Here is a 16,398-nt window from a genome sequence, read left to right as displayed (position 1 = left end):
TTTGCTTTGTAACTTTAGACAAATTATTTAATCCTCTTTAAAATGGTAAACATGATTAATCCCATTTTACTGTGGCCGGTTTGTCTATAAAATGAAGGGGAGTGCCCCTATCCTGTAGGGTTATTGTTACAATTACAAAACCTCCCAAGGTTCCATAGCTAAAAAATTACAAAACTGGGACTTATTACTGAGTTCATGTGTATGTGTATGCAGGTGTTGGCTCCTGCTGTTATTAATATTACTCAGATGAATAGCTTAAGTTTATTCCTGTTAACACTTCTCTAATCTGTGAGGTACAGTAATTTGTACAAATCAGACAGACATGACAAGGCCAAGGTAGGCAGCAAATCCAGGTCTGCGGGCTTTGGGATTTCATGTCTCATGGTGCTGATTGCACTGGTACACCAAAAAGAAAATTTTCATAAAAGTCCTTTCCATAACTCTTTTAAGAGTACAGTTTTCTTAAGTAGTGGCTATTTTAGTTTGGAAAGAGTTCCAGAGCTGAAAATTTAGAGGTTTGGGGATCTCAGAGTTTTGGGGTTTTGTTGTTGTTGTTTTTTTTTGTTTGTTTTGTTTTGTTTTGTTTTTATATATAACTTTTGATGGTCATAAGAACTTTTTGGGCGATGTTTGGAATCCATGTTTAACACAACAGTCTATCTGAGGAGTACATGCTTAAGTTCTTTAAATTATTGCTTGCCAAGAACTCTCACAGATGGATTTCCTCAAATGACATCTAAGCCTTCTTATAGTATTTCTTTTGGTTTTATTAAGAATCATTTAAACAAAATTTCTATAATATTATTTAAAAGATAAAGGAAACATGATTTGGTTTACAAAAATATGATTTATCAAAAATTTCAAGAATGTGTTCTCTGTCAAATGGTGGGGACACACCTATCTAAATTCTCAAATGTTTTAAAAATGAGTTGCAAAATGGATGAAAATGTTGAAAATTTTAAATGTGAAGACAGAAAATTGAATATCAAATATTGAATAATATAGGATGATATGTCAATATCACCAGAGTTATGGAACTAACAAATGGAGGAGAGTGGGTCTGCAGGGCCATATGGAAATGCTTCACAGGGTTACATATTTCCGTTTCTAGTATTAATGGGAAAATGTTAATAGAAGTGCTTAGAATAAGAAGTAGTATTGCACATGAATTTTGTGTTAATTTTGGATTGTGTTAATTTTGGATATCCTAATGTCTAGAGGGCAAAAGCAGTAGGAGCATCTCTAGGATGGAACGACTAGGAAAAGGGGAAATGTCTAAAATTATGTTCAATTCTCTACATGTGTGTTCATTAGAATTATGTGGAAGCCTCTGGTCCAGTCCACTGCTTTCATAGGTCAGTTTTCATTATTTTGTTTTGGATTAGCCTTTCATATGAGGTTCTAGATCTGTATAAAAATTATGCTGGAGAATGGAAAACCCCTGAAAAAGAAAAGAAACCACCAAAAAACGTCTTTCTTCTGTGATATTCCCACTTTCCCCCAAGATCATCATTCTGTCTGTTTTGGTCATTGACTTCCATTTTACATCTTAGGTCTGTTGATCTAATAATAAACAGGAAGATTATCCCTAAGATGAGGTTAGCAGTTGCCTCTACTACTGGTTGTAGAGATATTTTATGAATAAACATTTGATCTTGTTTTTGTTTTACAGGAAGATGTTGGATCCAGGATTGATGATGTGTTCTAGACAAGCCATGTTTCTTAATCTTGTCTACAAATCTCTGAAAGCTGACATCGTATTGCGCAGGGTGAAGGCTTTTGTGAAGAGGTTACTTCAAGTTACTTGTGAACAGATGCCACCATTCATATGTGGAGCTTTATACCTTGTGTCTGAGATCCTTAAAGCAAAACCAGGTTTAAGAAGTCAGCTAGACGATCATCCGGTATATCTTACAACTGCTTTTTAAATCGAGTGGGTTCTGAAATATATTGGTATTTTTCTTCTTTGCTTCAATGACAGTAACTTACTTAGTTCTCTGGAGCGTGAACATGTGTGTGTCCTGGAGTTGGACAGACCTGAATTTTAGTCCCAGGTGTACAGTTTTACTAGGTGGGCATGTTGCTTGACCCTTTTACTCACAGTAAACTGTACTACACTATAATTGTATGAGGTAGTTAGTTACAGAGCCAGTGAATCTCTTAAACCTGTTTCCTCAGTTGTGAAATGGACATAGTAGCACCTACTTCATTGGTTTATTTATATAATACATCAGAAATTTGAGGGCTGAATGTTTTCATGTAAAAAAGTGCCAAAGTTTTGGGGAATTGTGGCTCAAAACTCAATTCTCTTAATTTAGAAAAAAGAAGATGGTGTGTCATAAATTTGATTGATGGAATTTTCATGTTTCACCATTACAGCAACAGGTGGGTCTTCAAAACTGCCTCATATAACTGAATACAGACTTCCAGTTGATTAATGCAAATTTATTAAACCATTGTTTTAGGAGTCTGATGAAGAGAATTTTATTGACATAGAAGATGATGAAGACACAGAAAAATTCACCGATGCAGATAAAGAAACAGATCCAGTAAAAAAAGCTGAGACAGAAGGAACTGTGTCAGACAGTGCTATGGAAACAAAAAAATCAGAGTCTGCTTCTTGGGTGCACTTTGATAATTTGAAAGGTGAGTTTCTTAAATCTTTCAGTTCTTTCGAACTTTTAAACAGGAATTAGATTCTCCTTTGGTCTTTTATTTTTAAGATTTAGGGTTTTTTAGTAATCTGTACCTAGTGTGGGGCTTGAACTCACAAGCTGAAGATCAAAATTTATATGCTCTACTGATGGCCCCCAGCCAGGGCCCCCCCTTTGATCTTAACAGAAATTAACATTATACCATTTTAGAAGTCCTCCATATTCTTTTTTTTTAAGTAGAGCTTTTATAACCAGATGTATTCAGGCACTTAGAAGTAAATTTTTAATATAGTGAATTACTTGTCTACTTATTAACACGTTACATGTTTTAAAGTAATTTTAATCTTAGAAATTAAAGCAGATACCTTTTGGAAATGCAGCCTCTTCATTTGAGCTGTAAAGGAAAGCACACTAAACCTTGGGGATCAAGAAATGTGCCAGATCCATTTCTTCAAACTTACTGTGGAACTCTTGGTCAACTTACTTCATCTCCCCAAACTTCAGTTTGCCTGTGAAGTATAAAAGAGAAGTATGGTAGCATCCAGGAAAAATCCATCAATTTCCCTGAAGACTAAACTGAGAATAGTCCTTTAGAAGGATGATGAACACGTGCATTGTGAAGTAGACAGTTTGTTGTAATGTGTTCTGAAAATTCTTCAAAGATAACATAAAACTTGTTCCAAGTGAGAATTATTCCTGGACATAATTTAATAATAAATATTCAGTGCATTTAAAGTTCTAAAATAATTTAGACCTATTTAATCTTCAGGCTCGTTGCCATTTTAACCCTTATAACCTAATTGACCCAGATTTGGGTACCTTTTGTTACCTGGTTTGTTCAGTAGCAAATACTATCCTCGGTACCATATCTAATTCTTGTTGGGGCTTGGAATGTTTAGGTAGGATGCCTGGCTAAGAATGTTCAAAATTATAATTCTGTTATATATTTATATCTATATATGTATATATATAATGTTATAGTTATTGGTTACAACATTAATGGTGGTGGTTTTAGTGAGCTCTTGGGTTGGGAATAAAACATTTAAGAAATGGTATTTTTTCTTTGTTCTCAGGTGGCAAACAGTTAAGCACATACGATCCATTCAGTAGAAACCCTTTGTTCTGTGGAGCTGAAAATACAAGTCTTTGGGAACTCAAAAAGGTAATGATTTAAAGGTATTTTGAAATGATGGTTTTTCATGAAATGAAAAAATGATTTAAAAATTAAAGGTAATTTTAAATTGTCTTTTAATTCATTAGCACTTTGTATTTGTCCTCATGGATTTAACACCTTGAAGTTTCCATTTTTGCTTGTAAATATGATCAATACAGTTTAATTATTTAGACATTAGTTAAGTGGCAGAAGGAAGCAATTTGAAGAATGTCACCCAGCTATAATGCTTTATAACCCATATTTCTGTAGCATTTGATAAACATTAAATTTACGCATTTATACATATTCACATGTAGCAAACCTTAAATAATGTGGATGCAAAGTAAGAATGTTATACATGGCTATAAATAAATTTTGCTTTATGCATTAGATCTCCCCGAGAAGTTTTGTGATGATAGAATTATTTGCAAATAAAATTACTTTTTAAATGCATTAGAGGAACTCATATTTCCAGTAAACTTTCTGTGTTATCTTTGGAAAAGCAAGTAAGTGTCTTACCACACAGACTCCCATGGGTCTTTGATACCTTTTCAATGAGTCTGCAGGGTCACAGCTACTTTCATTGTGATATCAAGGCACATTATTTGCCTTTGTCACTCTGTTGACAGAGGAACTGATGATATTCAAGAAATGATAGCTAAGGGGCGCCTGGGTGGCTCAGTGGGTTAAAGCCTCTTCCTTCGGCTCAGGTCATGATCCCGGGATCCTGGGATCAAGCCCCGCATCGGGCTCTCTGCTCCGCGGGGAGCCTGCTTCCTCCTTTCTCTCTGCCTGCCTCTCTGCCTACTTGTGATCTCTGTCTGTCAAATAAATAAATAAAATCTTTTAAAAAAATAAAAAAATTTAAAAATTTAAAAAAAAGAAATGAAAGCTGAAACTGCTAGTGTCTTAGTGCAGATAAGGACAGTAGCCATTATATTCTTCACTGCCATGTACCTTCAGGGAAAAAAAAGCCAGTATCTTATAAGAATGATGAAATAGGAAAAATTAGTAATTATCTTGACTCTAGAGTACATGGCTTTTTCATAGTCTTTGTGCATATCCAGCAAAAATCCATAACGTACTTCTGCTGTATACCTAAGTATGAGGTTGTCTTGTGTCTTGGGAAAAGTACCTGTGTAGCTGGTTGTAAACTCAGCTGCTTTTTTCATAAAAGACTGGTTGACAGATAGACTGGTTGTTCAGATTTAGGTATTTGGGAGACATTTTCTTGAAAGTGAATGAACTGAATCTTTAATTTGATGCAAAACAGCTAACAGTATTTGTTGTCAATGATAAAATTCAAGCTTTTAAGCAAAGTAAACGTTTCGAGATCTTGTAACCACTACCTTGAATTTGACACTTTCTCAATATATGAAAACGTATGTTTTCTTTTTTTTTTTTTTTTTAAGATTTTATTTATTTATTTGACAGAGAGCTAGAGAACACAAGTAGGGGAGCAGCAGGCAGAGGGAGAGGAAGAAGCAGGCTTTCCGCCAAGCAGGGAGCCCGATGTGGGGCTGGATCCCAAGACCCTGGGATCATGACCTGAGCCACAGGTGGCCCCTTATCTACTGAGCCACCCAGGTGCCCTATAAAAACTTTTCTGATAAAATCAGTGGTGATACTAACAGTGTGACTTTGTGATAATGCAACCAGCATGTGGAAGAACTGCATAACTTACTGAATCAGTATTTTCCAAATGCCTAAATGCACAGTATTACAAAGTCATGGTAAAAAGATTTATTCATAGTAGACTGATTAATTTTGAGTAGCAAGTACCAAAAGCTGATTGATGTGGTTTCAGATTCCATATTGCAACTAATCTTCAGTTTGAGTGTAGTATCAAAGAAGAAATTTCACAGTTATGTGAAAGGTTATCCGTTAACCCTCCTATTCCCAACAATATATCTGTTTGAGCAAGATTGTCTTTTTATACTTCCAACTAAAAAGTAACAGGGAATACAGAAGCATGTATGAGAATGCATTGTCTTCTGTTAAGCCAGACATGAAATAGATTTACAAAACTGAAATTATTCTACTCTTTTCCTAATGCTTATATGTTCTGAAAAAATATTTTTCATAAAACATTTGTGTTAATATATAATAGGCTCATCGTTATTTTAAAATTGACTGTAAGTAATTGTTTCAAAATTTCCTATTGTGGGTGCCTGGCTGGCTCAGTTAGAAGAGCATAGGACTCTTGCCCAGGGGGTTATGAGTTTAAGCCCCACAGTGGGTATAGAGATTACTTAGATAAATAAAAACTGAAGAGAAAATTTTTGTTGTAATTTCTAATAAGGTAAATATCAATAGATATATCCCACTTAAACTTTGGAAGCTCTTAAAGTCTTGATTTTTTTTTTAAGATTTTTATTTATTTATTTGACAGACACAGTAAGAAAAGGAACACAAGCAGGGGGAATGGGAGAGGGAGAAGCAGGCCTCCTGCTGAGCAGGGACCCCCCCCCGCCCCCACCCAATGTGGGGCTCGATCCCAGAACCCTGGGATCATGACCTGAGCTGATGGCAGACGTTTAATGACTGAGCCACCCAGGCACCCCAAGTTCTTAACTTTTAAAAGTATAAAGCATTCCTGAGACCAAAATTTTGAGAATCACTCTTCTTTAATGTATTGGCTTAAGTTTTAATTCTTTGTATTTACAACTATAGTAAGAGTTGACTTTCCTCTGTTTTTTAGCTATCTGAGCATTTTCATCCCTCTGTGGCCCTTTTTGCAAAGACTATCCTTCAGGTAAGTCTAATATTCTAAAGTCAAGAAATAAGAAAAAAATAATCTAGTTTTAGATAATTAGTAGTTGGTCATACAGTGTTTCCTATCCACCACATAGAATTATAAACATTCTCTGCTGGTGGAAAGGACCAATGACTTTTTTAATACAGTAGGGCAGGTAATTCTTCCGACTGTGTGGTGAATGGAAATACAGGCTATTAGAAAATGGCAACAGTTATTTATTACATTCTGGCTTTTCTCCTGAAGAAAGACTGCCCTCCCTTTTCCCATTTGCTGTGTTGGCCACGTCAGCGTTTGGTTCCTGGTTAATAGATGACTTACAGTATTGTTTACCTATTCATAAAATCAACAGTGTATCATAAAATATGTATGTATATGTATGATTGTGTTTAATTCTTCAAGTAAGAGGGATGAGATGGATATTTGAAGGGTCATTTATGGCATATTTGTGCCTTTGATGCATTGTAGATGATGTTTTTCCTTTTTTTTTCTTACTGGATGCATATATATAATTTGAGTTAAGTTCTTAGTCCTCCTCCCCTCTCCACCTTTCAGGGAAATTATATTCAGTATTCAGGGGACCCACTGCAGGACTTCACATTAATAAGATTCTTAGATCGGTTTGTATACCGAAATCCAAAGCCACATAAAGGCAAAGGTATGCTTCTATTTAATTATTTGGTTTTCACTGTTGATATTTAATAAATGAGCATAAAACTAGGTTTTATATTACACTGTCTTAATTTTTACATTTCAGAAAACACAGATAGTGTTGTGATGCAACCCAAAAGAAAACATTTTATGAAGGATATTCGTAGTCTTGCTGGTAAGTATAAAACCTCGACAGTTGAAGCTGACAAGACTAGTACAACTCAATAACAAATTGTATTATTCTTTTCTCCATATTACCAGATAAACCTAAGTACCAGAGACATTACCCATCTTTTATTCCCAAAAATATGTATGTATTCTTAAGTTTACTATGTCTGACTGGGCCTTTTATTTTTTTAACTTTATTACAGAACATTTCAAACATCCGGGGTGCCTGGGTGGCTCAGTGGGTTAGGCCTCTGCCTTCAGCTTGGGTCACGGTCTTGGGGTCCTGGGATCGAGCTCCACATCAGGCCCTGCTCAGCGGGGAGCCTGCTTCCCCCCTCTTTGCCTGCCTCTCTGCCTACTTGTGATCTCTCTCTCTATGTCAAATAAATAAATAAAGTCTTTAAAAAAAAAAAAAGAAAGAAAGAAAGCTCTTTAAAAAAAGAAAATTTCAAACATCCAAAGTAAATACAGAAGGAGTATATTGAACTCCCTGTAACTATCCCCAGCTTCACCATTTAGCAACATTTTGCAATTTTTATACCATTTGTAGCTTTTAGTGACTCCCCCCATATATCTCATATACATAAAAAACTATCTTTTTCTTTTTTTTTTTTTTTTTTTTTTTTTGGAGAGAGGGAGAGTTGTGAGCAGGGGGAGGGGCAGAGAGAAAGAGAGAGATCTCAAGCAGATTCCGTGCTGAGCACTGAGCCTGACAGAGGGCTTGCTTGATCCCACAATCCTGAGATCACAGTCTGAGCTGAGGTTCAACCAACTGGATGCTCAACCAGCTGAGCCACCCAGGTAGCCCTATAGTTAAAGATCATCTTAAGCTGTCTCTTAAGGGTTCAGTAGAAAGCGCACACACAACTAGTTTTTTTATATAATAAATCACAGCTCCTTTTCATTCAGAGACTAGAATTAATTGGTGCTTTATTAATCATTTACTTTCCAACTGATTTATTTCACAGAGATCCAGAGATGGAATGGACTTAGCCAAAGTTTAAATAGAGTTAGAATTTAGAAGCCAAATCCAGTTTTAATCAAGATGAGTTAGAAATTTTCATTGTGAAGAGAGAAAATATTCTTGTAGTTCCATGTTCTTGTTCCCTGATTTTCATCAGTATTAAGTAAAATTGTGGATAATTCTGTTTACTTTTACTTCCTGTTCCAGAATGGCAGATGTTACTGTCTTTCTTTCTCTGAGACGATAAGTTTAAAGTGATTATTAAGAGAACTCTTTAATTTTATCTCTCTTAAAACTGGGGTCCTGGATGTGGTTGGAGGACAACGAAAACCATGTTCATTCACTGTGATGCACTGATGGCGATGTATGTCATTGTAGCCAACAAACAGTTTCAAATGTTGGGTCTTCTGCACTTAGACATTTCCAGAGACTGTCCTTTGCACTAGAAGATCCCTTCTGTCCCCTTTCCTTAAATTTTGAGACTTTATAATTGGAGGTATGCTGTATATAGTCTTATAAGCTTGGATAACATAAAAAGGATTACTTTAATAAAATTTTTTCTTAATCTGTTTTTCTAGTGAATAGTAAGGAGTTCCTTGCAAAAGAAGAAAGCCAAATACCAGTGGATGAACTGTTTTTCTACAGGTAATCTACTCAATGAAGTTTCACTTGGGCAACTATTAAAATTTAAATTTTTAGGACAAAAAGATTAAATTTTTAGATTCCATAAAATGGCTTCAATAATATAGGTCAATCTTGAAAAGATCTAAAGGTATGTCATTTGGGGCACCTGGGTGGCTTGCTCAGTTGGTTAAGGGGCTACCTTCGACTTAGGTCCTAATCTTAAGGGTCCTGGGATTGAGCCCCACATCAGGCTCCCTACTCAGTAGGGAGTCTGCTTCTCCTCCCTTTGCCCCTCCACCCCACCCCCCAGCTTGTGCTTGCTTGCTCTCTTAAATAAATAAAATCTTTTTAAAAATAGTGTGTCAGCCTTTTTTTTTTTGCAAAAGGAATTTATAAATCATTCAGCTTGCTAATCCTAAGATATCTAACTGGAACTTAAACAAGTAAACTTGTGGGTGTTTTTAATAAGTAGCTTAAATTTTATGACTCTTGACTTCATAAAACCTAATCTTTAATTTCTTATCTTTTTAATATAGTAATTATCTTACAGGCTTTAAATCTGTTAACAGTCTAACATTATGTTAAGCAACTCATGAATAATTTGTCCAAACTACGACTCTAAGCAGAATTAGCAAAATTCACTGTGCTATTACATAGAGAACTCCTAAACTTACTAGTGTTCTTACTGTTATCTGTTTGGTTAATTCTGTTTATTTGCCTTTTTAAAAATATTTTTTTTTTTTTTAATTTATTTATTTGATAGACAGAGATCACAAGCAGGCAGAGAGGCAGGCAGAGAGAGAGGAGGAAGCAGGCTCCTTGCCGAGCAGAGAGCCCGATGCGGGGCTCGATCCCAGAACCCTGAGATCATGACCTGAGCCGAAGGCAGCGGCTTAACCCACTGAGCCACCCAGGCGCCCCGCCTTTTTAAAAATATTTTGTGTGAAGAATTTTTAGAGTATGATCCCATCTGCAGAATGCTAAGTTTCACTCTACCCCAGTATTAGAATGGGTCTGATAAAATATTGTGATGTTATCTAGAGCCACATTTTTGCCTTATTTCTAACACTTAGGTCATTCGTGTTAAACAACCTGTCATTTAATTTAATTAAATGTAAATTGTCATTCAATTAAGATGAAGTGTTTTTATGCACTAAATCCTAAATCTTTGAAATTTATTATACTTCACATTCAGAAGTAGCTATTTTAATTCAAAACTTTTGTTTATAATAAAAATTTTAGTCATTTATATCCAACTGAATTAACAGTTCTTACACTTGTCTGTGTCACTGGTCATAGGTGCTTTGATTATACCAAATGGGCCATTTAATACAATTATTATAAGGGAGCCTGGGTGGCTTAGTCTGACTCTTGGTTTCTGCTGGAGTCATGATCTCTGAGTTGTAAGATTGAGCCCTGTGTCAGGTTTCCTGCTCAGCAGGGAGTCCACTGGAGATTCCCTCTCCCTCTCCCCTCCACCTCGTGCACATGCACAACGCTGTCTGTCTAAATAAATAAAATCTTAAAAGTAAGATACATAACATGCATGTTTTTTCAGGTATTATAAAAAAGTTGCTGTTGTTAAAGAGAAACAAAAACGGAATGCGGATGAAGAAAGTATAGAAGATGTGGATGATGATGAGTTTGAAAAAATGATTGGTAATTTGTTTTTAATTTTAACTTTAATCTGTAAAATTGCTATTAATCTGTAAAATAATCTAATAATGGAATGTTAGTGGTAAGGGTATCTTAGTTTTAAAAAATCATTTAGCTAAGAATACCATGCAAATGATAATGAAGAACTAAAAAATATTTCAGTGGCATATGGTAGTTCACCCACACTTGATCCAGAAAGATTTAGGATTGTGTGTGGACAGTTCATGGGAAAAATAAATTTCTATTTATGTGGCGTATATTCATTCTTAAGGCCTAATCTCTTATAGAAGAGAAACCATTTTTACTGTTCCTAATTTCCTTGCACTATTGGTATCAGCAGTATGCTCTTTTATCTGTTTTATCTTTGTGATCCACAGAGCTATAAAATTTTAATCTCAATTTAGGCTGAAACAAAAAACCGGAAATTAGAAAAACTTACATTGAGTTTTTTTGCACATTGTATCTACTAAAAATAAGCACTTAAAAGAATTGCAACTGCTAAATATCATTTTGATATTTACCCTCTTTCCTTAAAAGAGTTGTAGAAAGAAGCCAAAATTAACTGGAATCCATTTTGGTCTGGGAATTTAATTGAAGTCCGTAAAAAATAATAATAATAATTAAGGTCAGTATATTCACAGGCTTATGTAGATTAATAAAACACACAAGCAGTAGTCAGGTTTATAAAACATCATTTTGGTGTTTATGCATCATAAATAGCAGAATGACTGTGTTAACTGGTTCAGATAGAAGACCTGTCAACTTTGTTATTCCTTGCTGTTATCTGACAGTTTATGTATTGTTCTCTGACAGACACATTTGAAGATGATAATTGTTTCACCTCCGGAAAGGATGACCTTGATTTTGCCAGGTAAAATATTTTTCTTAAGTCTTATTTTTTAAAAAACTATTTTCTTAGCATTTCCTAAATTGTTTTCCTTAGGACAGTAGAATACAGGACTCTGTGATCTGTAGGAGAAATTTATTGAAATACACTTGGGAAATGGAGGTAGTATTTTCATTGTAGACTTTAATAATGCATAGAGGTTCTAGGCTGTCTAACTTTGTTAATAGCCTAGTACCCTGCTAATCACCAAAAACACATTAGAAAACAATGTTCTCTGCTACATGTTGTTTTTCTTCAGCAACATGAAAAAGAAAAGAAAAGGTGCTAAGGAAGACCCAGAAGATGAAGATTCAGAAGGCAGTGATGATGAGCTTGACAACTTGGATGATGATGAAGTTTCTTTAGGAAGTATGAATGAAGAATTCACTGAAATTGATGCAGATGGAGGAACATTCATGGATGTGTTGGATGATGAAAGTGAGGGCATTCCAAGTAAGCATTTTTTTCCCCCAAGTAAACGTTTTTAAAATAAAAAGCAAAAAAGTATATTTTCCTTTTTTCCTCCGTATAAGCTAGTTTTTCTGTTGAAGCATTTTTTAAACATTACTTTATATTCAAATTAATAATCAGGTTGGCTAGAAATTTAAATAGGATCTTTTCCCCCTCTTATTTGGAATTGAATAGAGGTTGAGTTTTGAGCTTTTATTTTAATTAATAGGCTTTCCGCACAATACCTGTTGAGCTGTTAAGTTATCCTTTTTTTAATGTTAGAAAGTAGTTACTTCTCAAAGTTAATCACAATATTCATCATTTATCTTTGCCTTATAGCAGTTCTGTTGTTTTTAAATTGCTTAATAGTGTTTTTATTTTTGTTTTGTTTTTGTTTGGGGGCGCAATAGAACTTGATGATGAAGTCAGCTCTAAAACCAGGACAAAGAGAGGCAAGAGAAAAGGGGCAAATGATTTTGACTTTGCTGGATCATTTCAAGGTAAGAAAACAGCTCTTTTAAACCTAAGTAGTGCCTCTGAGAAAGTTACTACTCGTTATCATTTTGGGAAATTTTCTAAATTGGTTAGTATGATTTTGTTTTTGCTTTTATGATGGATAACATCAGTTTCCTCTGTTTTTAATATGTGAAAGTTGTTTCACACATAATACCTTCATATTTTTTCCTCATAACTTCCTTGCTCTCATTTAAATATCTCTAGAATATCTTTAAAGTATCATATTATGCCTTTTAATGTTAACGCTTGTAAGATGCTAATAAAGGAAAAAGGTGTTATGTCAGGTGACAGTTTTAGCTTTTTGATAAAAATGTAGAAAGCATTGTATTTCGTTCCTGAAATCTGTGATAAATTCAGACTTGCTTTTTCTTCATGCTTTGAACGTCAGACACTTAAACTTGCAAAACTTATCAGCTCTTTGAAATACTAACAGTGACAATCCTCTTAATTAGATGATTTACCTGATATATAAATTACAACATTATCTTTCAGATTTTGTCTTCCACTGAGTAATGTACGGTGACACTTTAATCGTAGCATATGCTTAAGTATAAGACAAAGTTTTCCCTAAAATCATCTCCAGAGAGAAATGTTGCCTTATTCTTAAGTCCTCCTGAGCCTGTTATATTAAAAGATGCTGTTTCAGTGACTTGATTTGACTAATAAAGCACTATTTCAGAAGACAATAGCCTGAAAGATGTCAGATCTCAGCTGACAGTAGTTTCAGATGCAGATTAAAGGATACCTGACAGAATTGGTTAAAACAAAAGGAGGCCAAGGAATTTCAAACACTGATAAACTGGGGGCGGTAAGAGTGTTCACCCTACATTTGCAAATGTTGGATATCATTATGAATAAACCTTAAGGCAACTTTAAGAAGGCAGTAACTGTGCTTACTAGTTGATATTAACAGTTATATGCCTGTAGGATGAATAAAAACAAACAAAAAACCCTTCTGGGTGCTATACAAATGGGAGTTTTAACTCAAGAGAAAATATTCCATAATAGCATCATATGCAGTTCCTTAATAATATAATATACACAAAATTTTAAATGAAAGGCTCTAGAAACAGTTTTATCAAAAGTGGCTTGATACCCATGCAAAGACTTTACATGAATGTTTGTAGCAGTACTATTAATAGCCAGAAAGTGGGAACAACCCCAGTGTCTATTCACAGATGAATAGGTAGCGGAATATCATTCAGCAAAAAAATGGAATGAGGTACTGACTGTAGTATGGATGAGCTTCAGAAATGTTACGCTAAGTGAAAGAAGCCGGATACAGAAGACCACACATCATATGATCCCACTTACGTGAACTAGCCAGAAAAGACAAAGCCCTCTTGGGGAGAGGGCGCATGACTGCAGATGGGCACCACGGATCTTTTGGAGTTGATGGAAGTGTTTTTTAAAATTGCAATGTGATGATAGTTGAACAACTGTAAGTTTACTAAAACATACTGAATTATACATGTGAAAACAGCTGAGTTTTATGATGAATTTTACTCCCTACTAAAGTTTTTTTTAAAAATGGCCCAAGTAGATGCAAAAAATTTGAATATTATTTCAAGAAAAGTGAAAATGGATAAAAGCAGTATTCTTAGTAAATGTATTTTTAGATAATGTGATTTTTAAATGTGTGAATTAAAATTTAATAAATATTAAAAATAGGTGTTTGTTTATTTTGAAAGTTTATACGTTCAGAATTACAGGTTAAGTGGTTTTTCCTTTCGTAGAACCACTTTGAGAAGTGTAGACAAAATTTCATTTATAACATAAAAAACATACCCTCCATCAGTTTCTTCAGTTAGACCAAAGAATAAAACCTCTGACTTAATTAGATCTTACAGTTTGCCTTAAGTATTCCAAAATTCAACCATGGTCAACTTTGTAATTAGTCTTGGCTGATACTGTGAAAAAGGGTAAACCTGGAGCAGTGTTTCCAAATCTGAAAGTCAGGCAGGAAGACACTATTGTCATCTCAAAAATTTTATTAGGATACTAACTCTTAAATACATTATATTTGTCTTTAAATACCAGCTACTTAATGGTGCTAGAAGATCACTGTAATTCTGTACTTTTTTTTTTTTAAGATTTTATTTATTTATTTGACAGAGATCACAAGCAGGCAGAGAGGCAGGCAGAGAGAAAGGAGGAAGCAGGCTCCCTGCTGAGCAGAGAGCCCGATGTGGGGCTCGATCCCAGGACCCTGGGATCATGACCCGAGCTGAAGGCAGAGGCTCTAACCCACTGAGCCACCCAGGCGCCCCTGTAATTCTGTATTTTAACCCAAAGGCAACCTTTTTATAACAGAACCATGTTAAAAGATTGTTGAATCACTGTTGTACACCTGAAACTAATGTAACACTGTGTGTCAACTATATTTCGATTTTTTTTTAAATGTGTATTTTTCAAAATCATTGGATTTACAGTTCAATAATCTAGGCTTACACTTTTTTTTTAGGACCAAGAAAAAAAAAGAAAGGAAATTTCAATGACCCCAACCTATTTGTATCTGCTGAGGAGGTAAGACTAATATACTGCTTTAAGAAGTTAGCTATTCCATATTGTTTTGAGTTTTCTAATAAATGTATCTCTATTTAAGTTTGGCCACCTACTGGATGAAAATATGGGATCCAAGTTTGATAACATTGGCATGAATGCCATGGCCAACAAAGATAATGCAAGTAAGTAACTAGAATAATTGATTGATTGATTAGGGGGGTAGCTGCACAGAGGGAGAGAGAATCTCCAACAAACTCCCTGCTGAGCCCAGAGCCAGGTGCAGGGCTCCATCCCACAACCTTGAGGTCAGGCTCTGAGCTGAAATCAAGAGTCAGACACTTAACCGACTGAGCCACCCAGGTGCCCCAAGTAACTTGAGTTTTTTTATGGAGGTTTTTAAATGGCCTTAACTCAGAACTTCTGAAGATGTATTTTTTGGAGGATCGTTTTAGGAAGGATGAATAAAATGGTTCCTTATGACCTGGAAGGAATGGCTTTTTCATTTCTGTATGGGGAGCATATAGGATTAAAAAGTATTTAGACTACAGCAATAAAGACTGTAATTACTTTAAACAGTTACTTTAGTTTTTTTATCTAGGCAGGTTTTTATATAATAGGAATTTGCTAAGTAACTTTTTAAGTACTTTATAGACATTTTTCTGATATTGATAAGTTACTGGCTTCTGTTCTTTTGCCAAAGAAAGTGTTCAGGGAAAATAAAATCTTTAGAGCATTTTGTTCCTTTCTTCTCCTAGTCTTTTATTAGTTAAACAGTAATCTTTAACAGTAAATGCCAAAGGAAAGCAACAAACAAAAGCAGGGATTTGCATAATAGATGGGAAATGACTGTGAGCCATGGCAGACCAGAAGTTTCTGTTTTCTTCTGTGGGGCCAGGAGTCCACAATGTGGTGTGCTCATCTTTCTTTTCCCCCACAAAGGTCAGAAACAGCTTAGATGGGAGGCTGAACGTGATGACTGGCTACACAACAGAGATGTGAAAAGTATCATCAAGAAAAAGAAAAATTTCAAAAAGAAGAGGCCGAAAGCCACTCAAAAAATTAAAAAGCAAAGAAAATGAGTTTTCTAATTAAAAATTAAATTGTACTTACTCCTAATTTTTGCTATTCAACCATTTTTCTTGATCTTGCTCTCTGACTCCATACATTCCAGACTGTTCAATGGATTTGTAATAAACTATAAATAAATACAGCTGTCATTTATAAAATCATGTAAAGGTATTAAAATTAAACTATATTGAGAGAAATCAAACCACTTTTCCTTATTTCTACATGGTAAAATGAAAAAGATAATAGGATACATATTTCATGGAAAGCCCTCCAACATCTGTACTAAGTATGGTAATGAGCACTATTTATTAAGCATTACTTTATACCAGATTATTGTGCTAAGTGATT

The 16,398-nt window shown here is 34.8% G+C and overlaps 2 protein-coding genes across 8 annotated transcripts in view; one reads left to right on the top strand and one right to left on the bottom strand.

The window, feature by feature from the left end:
* The window catches only part of LOC111158359 (CCAAT/enhancer binding protein zeta), a 21,430-nt gene extending 5,032 nt beyond the window's left edge, over positions 1-16,398 (top strand). Inside the window, exons 3-16 of the mRNA XM_022520357.1 lie at positions 1,673-1,904; positions 2,466-2,646; positions 3,728-3,816; positions 6,509-6,562; positions 7,118-7,220; positions 7,320-7,388; positions 8,924-8,990; positions 10,528-10,628; positions 11,439-11,496; positions 11,771-11,964; positions 12,372-12,461; positions 14,942-15,003; positions 15,083-15,164; positions 15,922-16,398. Coding sequence (XP_022376065.1) covers positions 1,673-1,904; positions 2,466-2,646; positions 3,728-3,816; positions 6,509-6,562; positions 7,118-7,220; positions 7,320-7,388; positions 8,924-8,990; positions 10,528-10,628; positions 11,439-11,496; positions 11,771-11,964; positions 12,372-12,461; positions 14,942-15,003; positions 15,083-15,164; positions 15,922-16,061 — 1,522 coding nt within the window. The 3' untranslated portion in view covers positions 16,062-16,398. The remainder of the gene's footprint in view (positions 1-1,672; positions 1,905-2,465; positions 2,647-3,727; positions 3,817-6,508; positions 6,563-7,117; positions 7,221-7,319; positions 7,389-8,923; positions 8,991-10,527; positions 10,629-11,438; positions 11,497-11,770; positions 11,965-12,371; positions 12,462-14,941; positions 15,004-15,082; positions 15,165-15,921) is intronic.
* Positions 2,658-16,398, bottom strand: part of LOC111158363 (CEBPZ opposite strand) — a 49,940-nt gene continuing 36,199 nt past the window's right edge. For 6 of the 7 annotated variants that reach the window (XM_022520365.1, XM_022520364.1, XM_022520366.1 and 3 more), the window contains 2 exons: positions 16,093-16,177; positions 15,328-15,962 (listed from right to left, as the gene is read on the bottom strand). In XM_022520365.1, the coding sequence (XP_022376073.1) occupies positions 16,095-16,177 (83 nt within the window). In that variant the 3' untranslated portion in view covers positions 15,328-15,962; positions 16,093-16,094. Of the gene's footprint in view, positions 3,049-3,138; positions 3,164-15,327; positions 15,963-16,092; positions 16,178-16,398 lie in introns of those variants that run through there. The other variant, XM_022520368.1, reaches the window with a different exon arrangement.

The sequence above is a fragment of the Enhydra lutris genome, unplaced genomic scaffold (assembly GCF_002288905.1).
Source record: "Enhydra lutris kenyoni isolate GAN:26980312 unplaced genomic scaffold, ASM228890v2 scaffoldscaffold59, whole genome shotgun sequence".
NCBI classification, from domain to species: Eukaryota; Metazoa; Chordata; class Mammalia; order Carnivora; family Mustelidae; genus Enhydra; species Enhydra lutris.
Note: the sequence above shows the minus strand (reverse complement) of the source record. Positions and strands in the feature narration are given on the sequence as shown.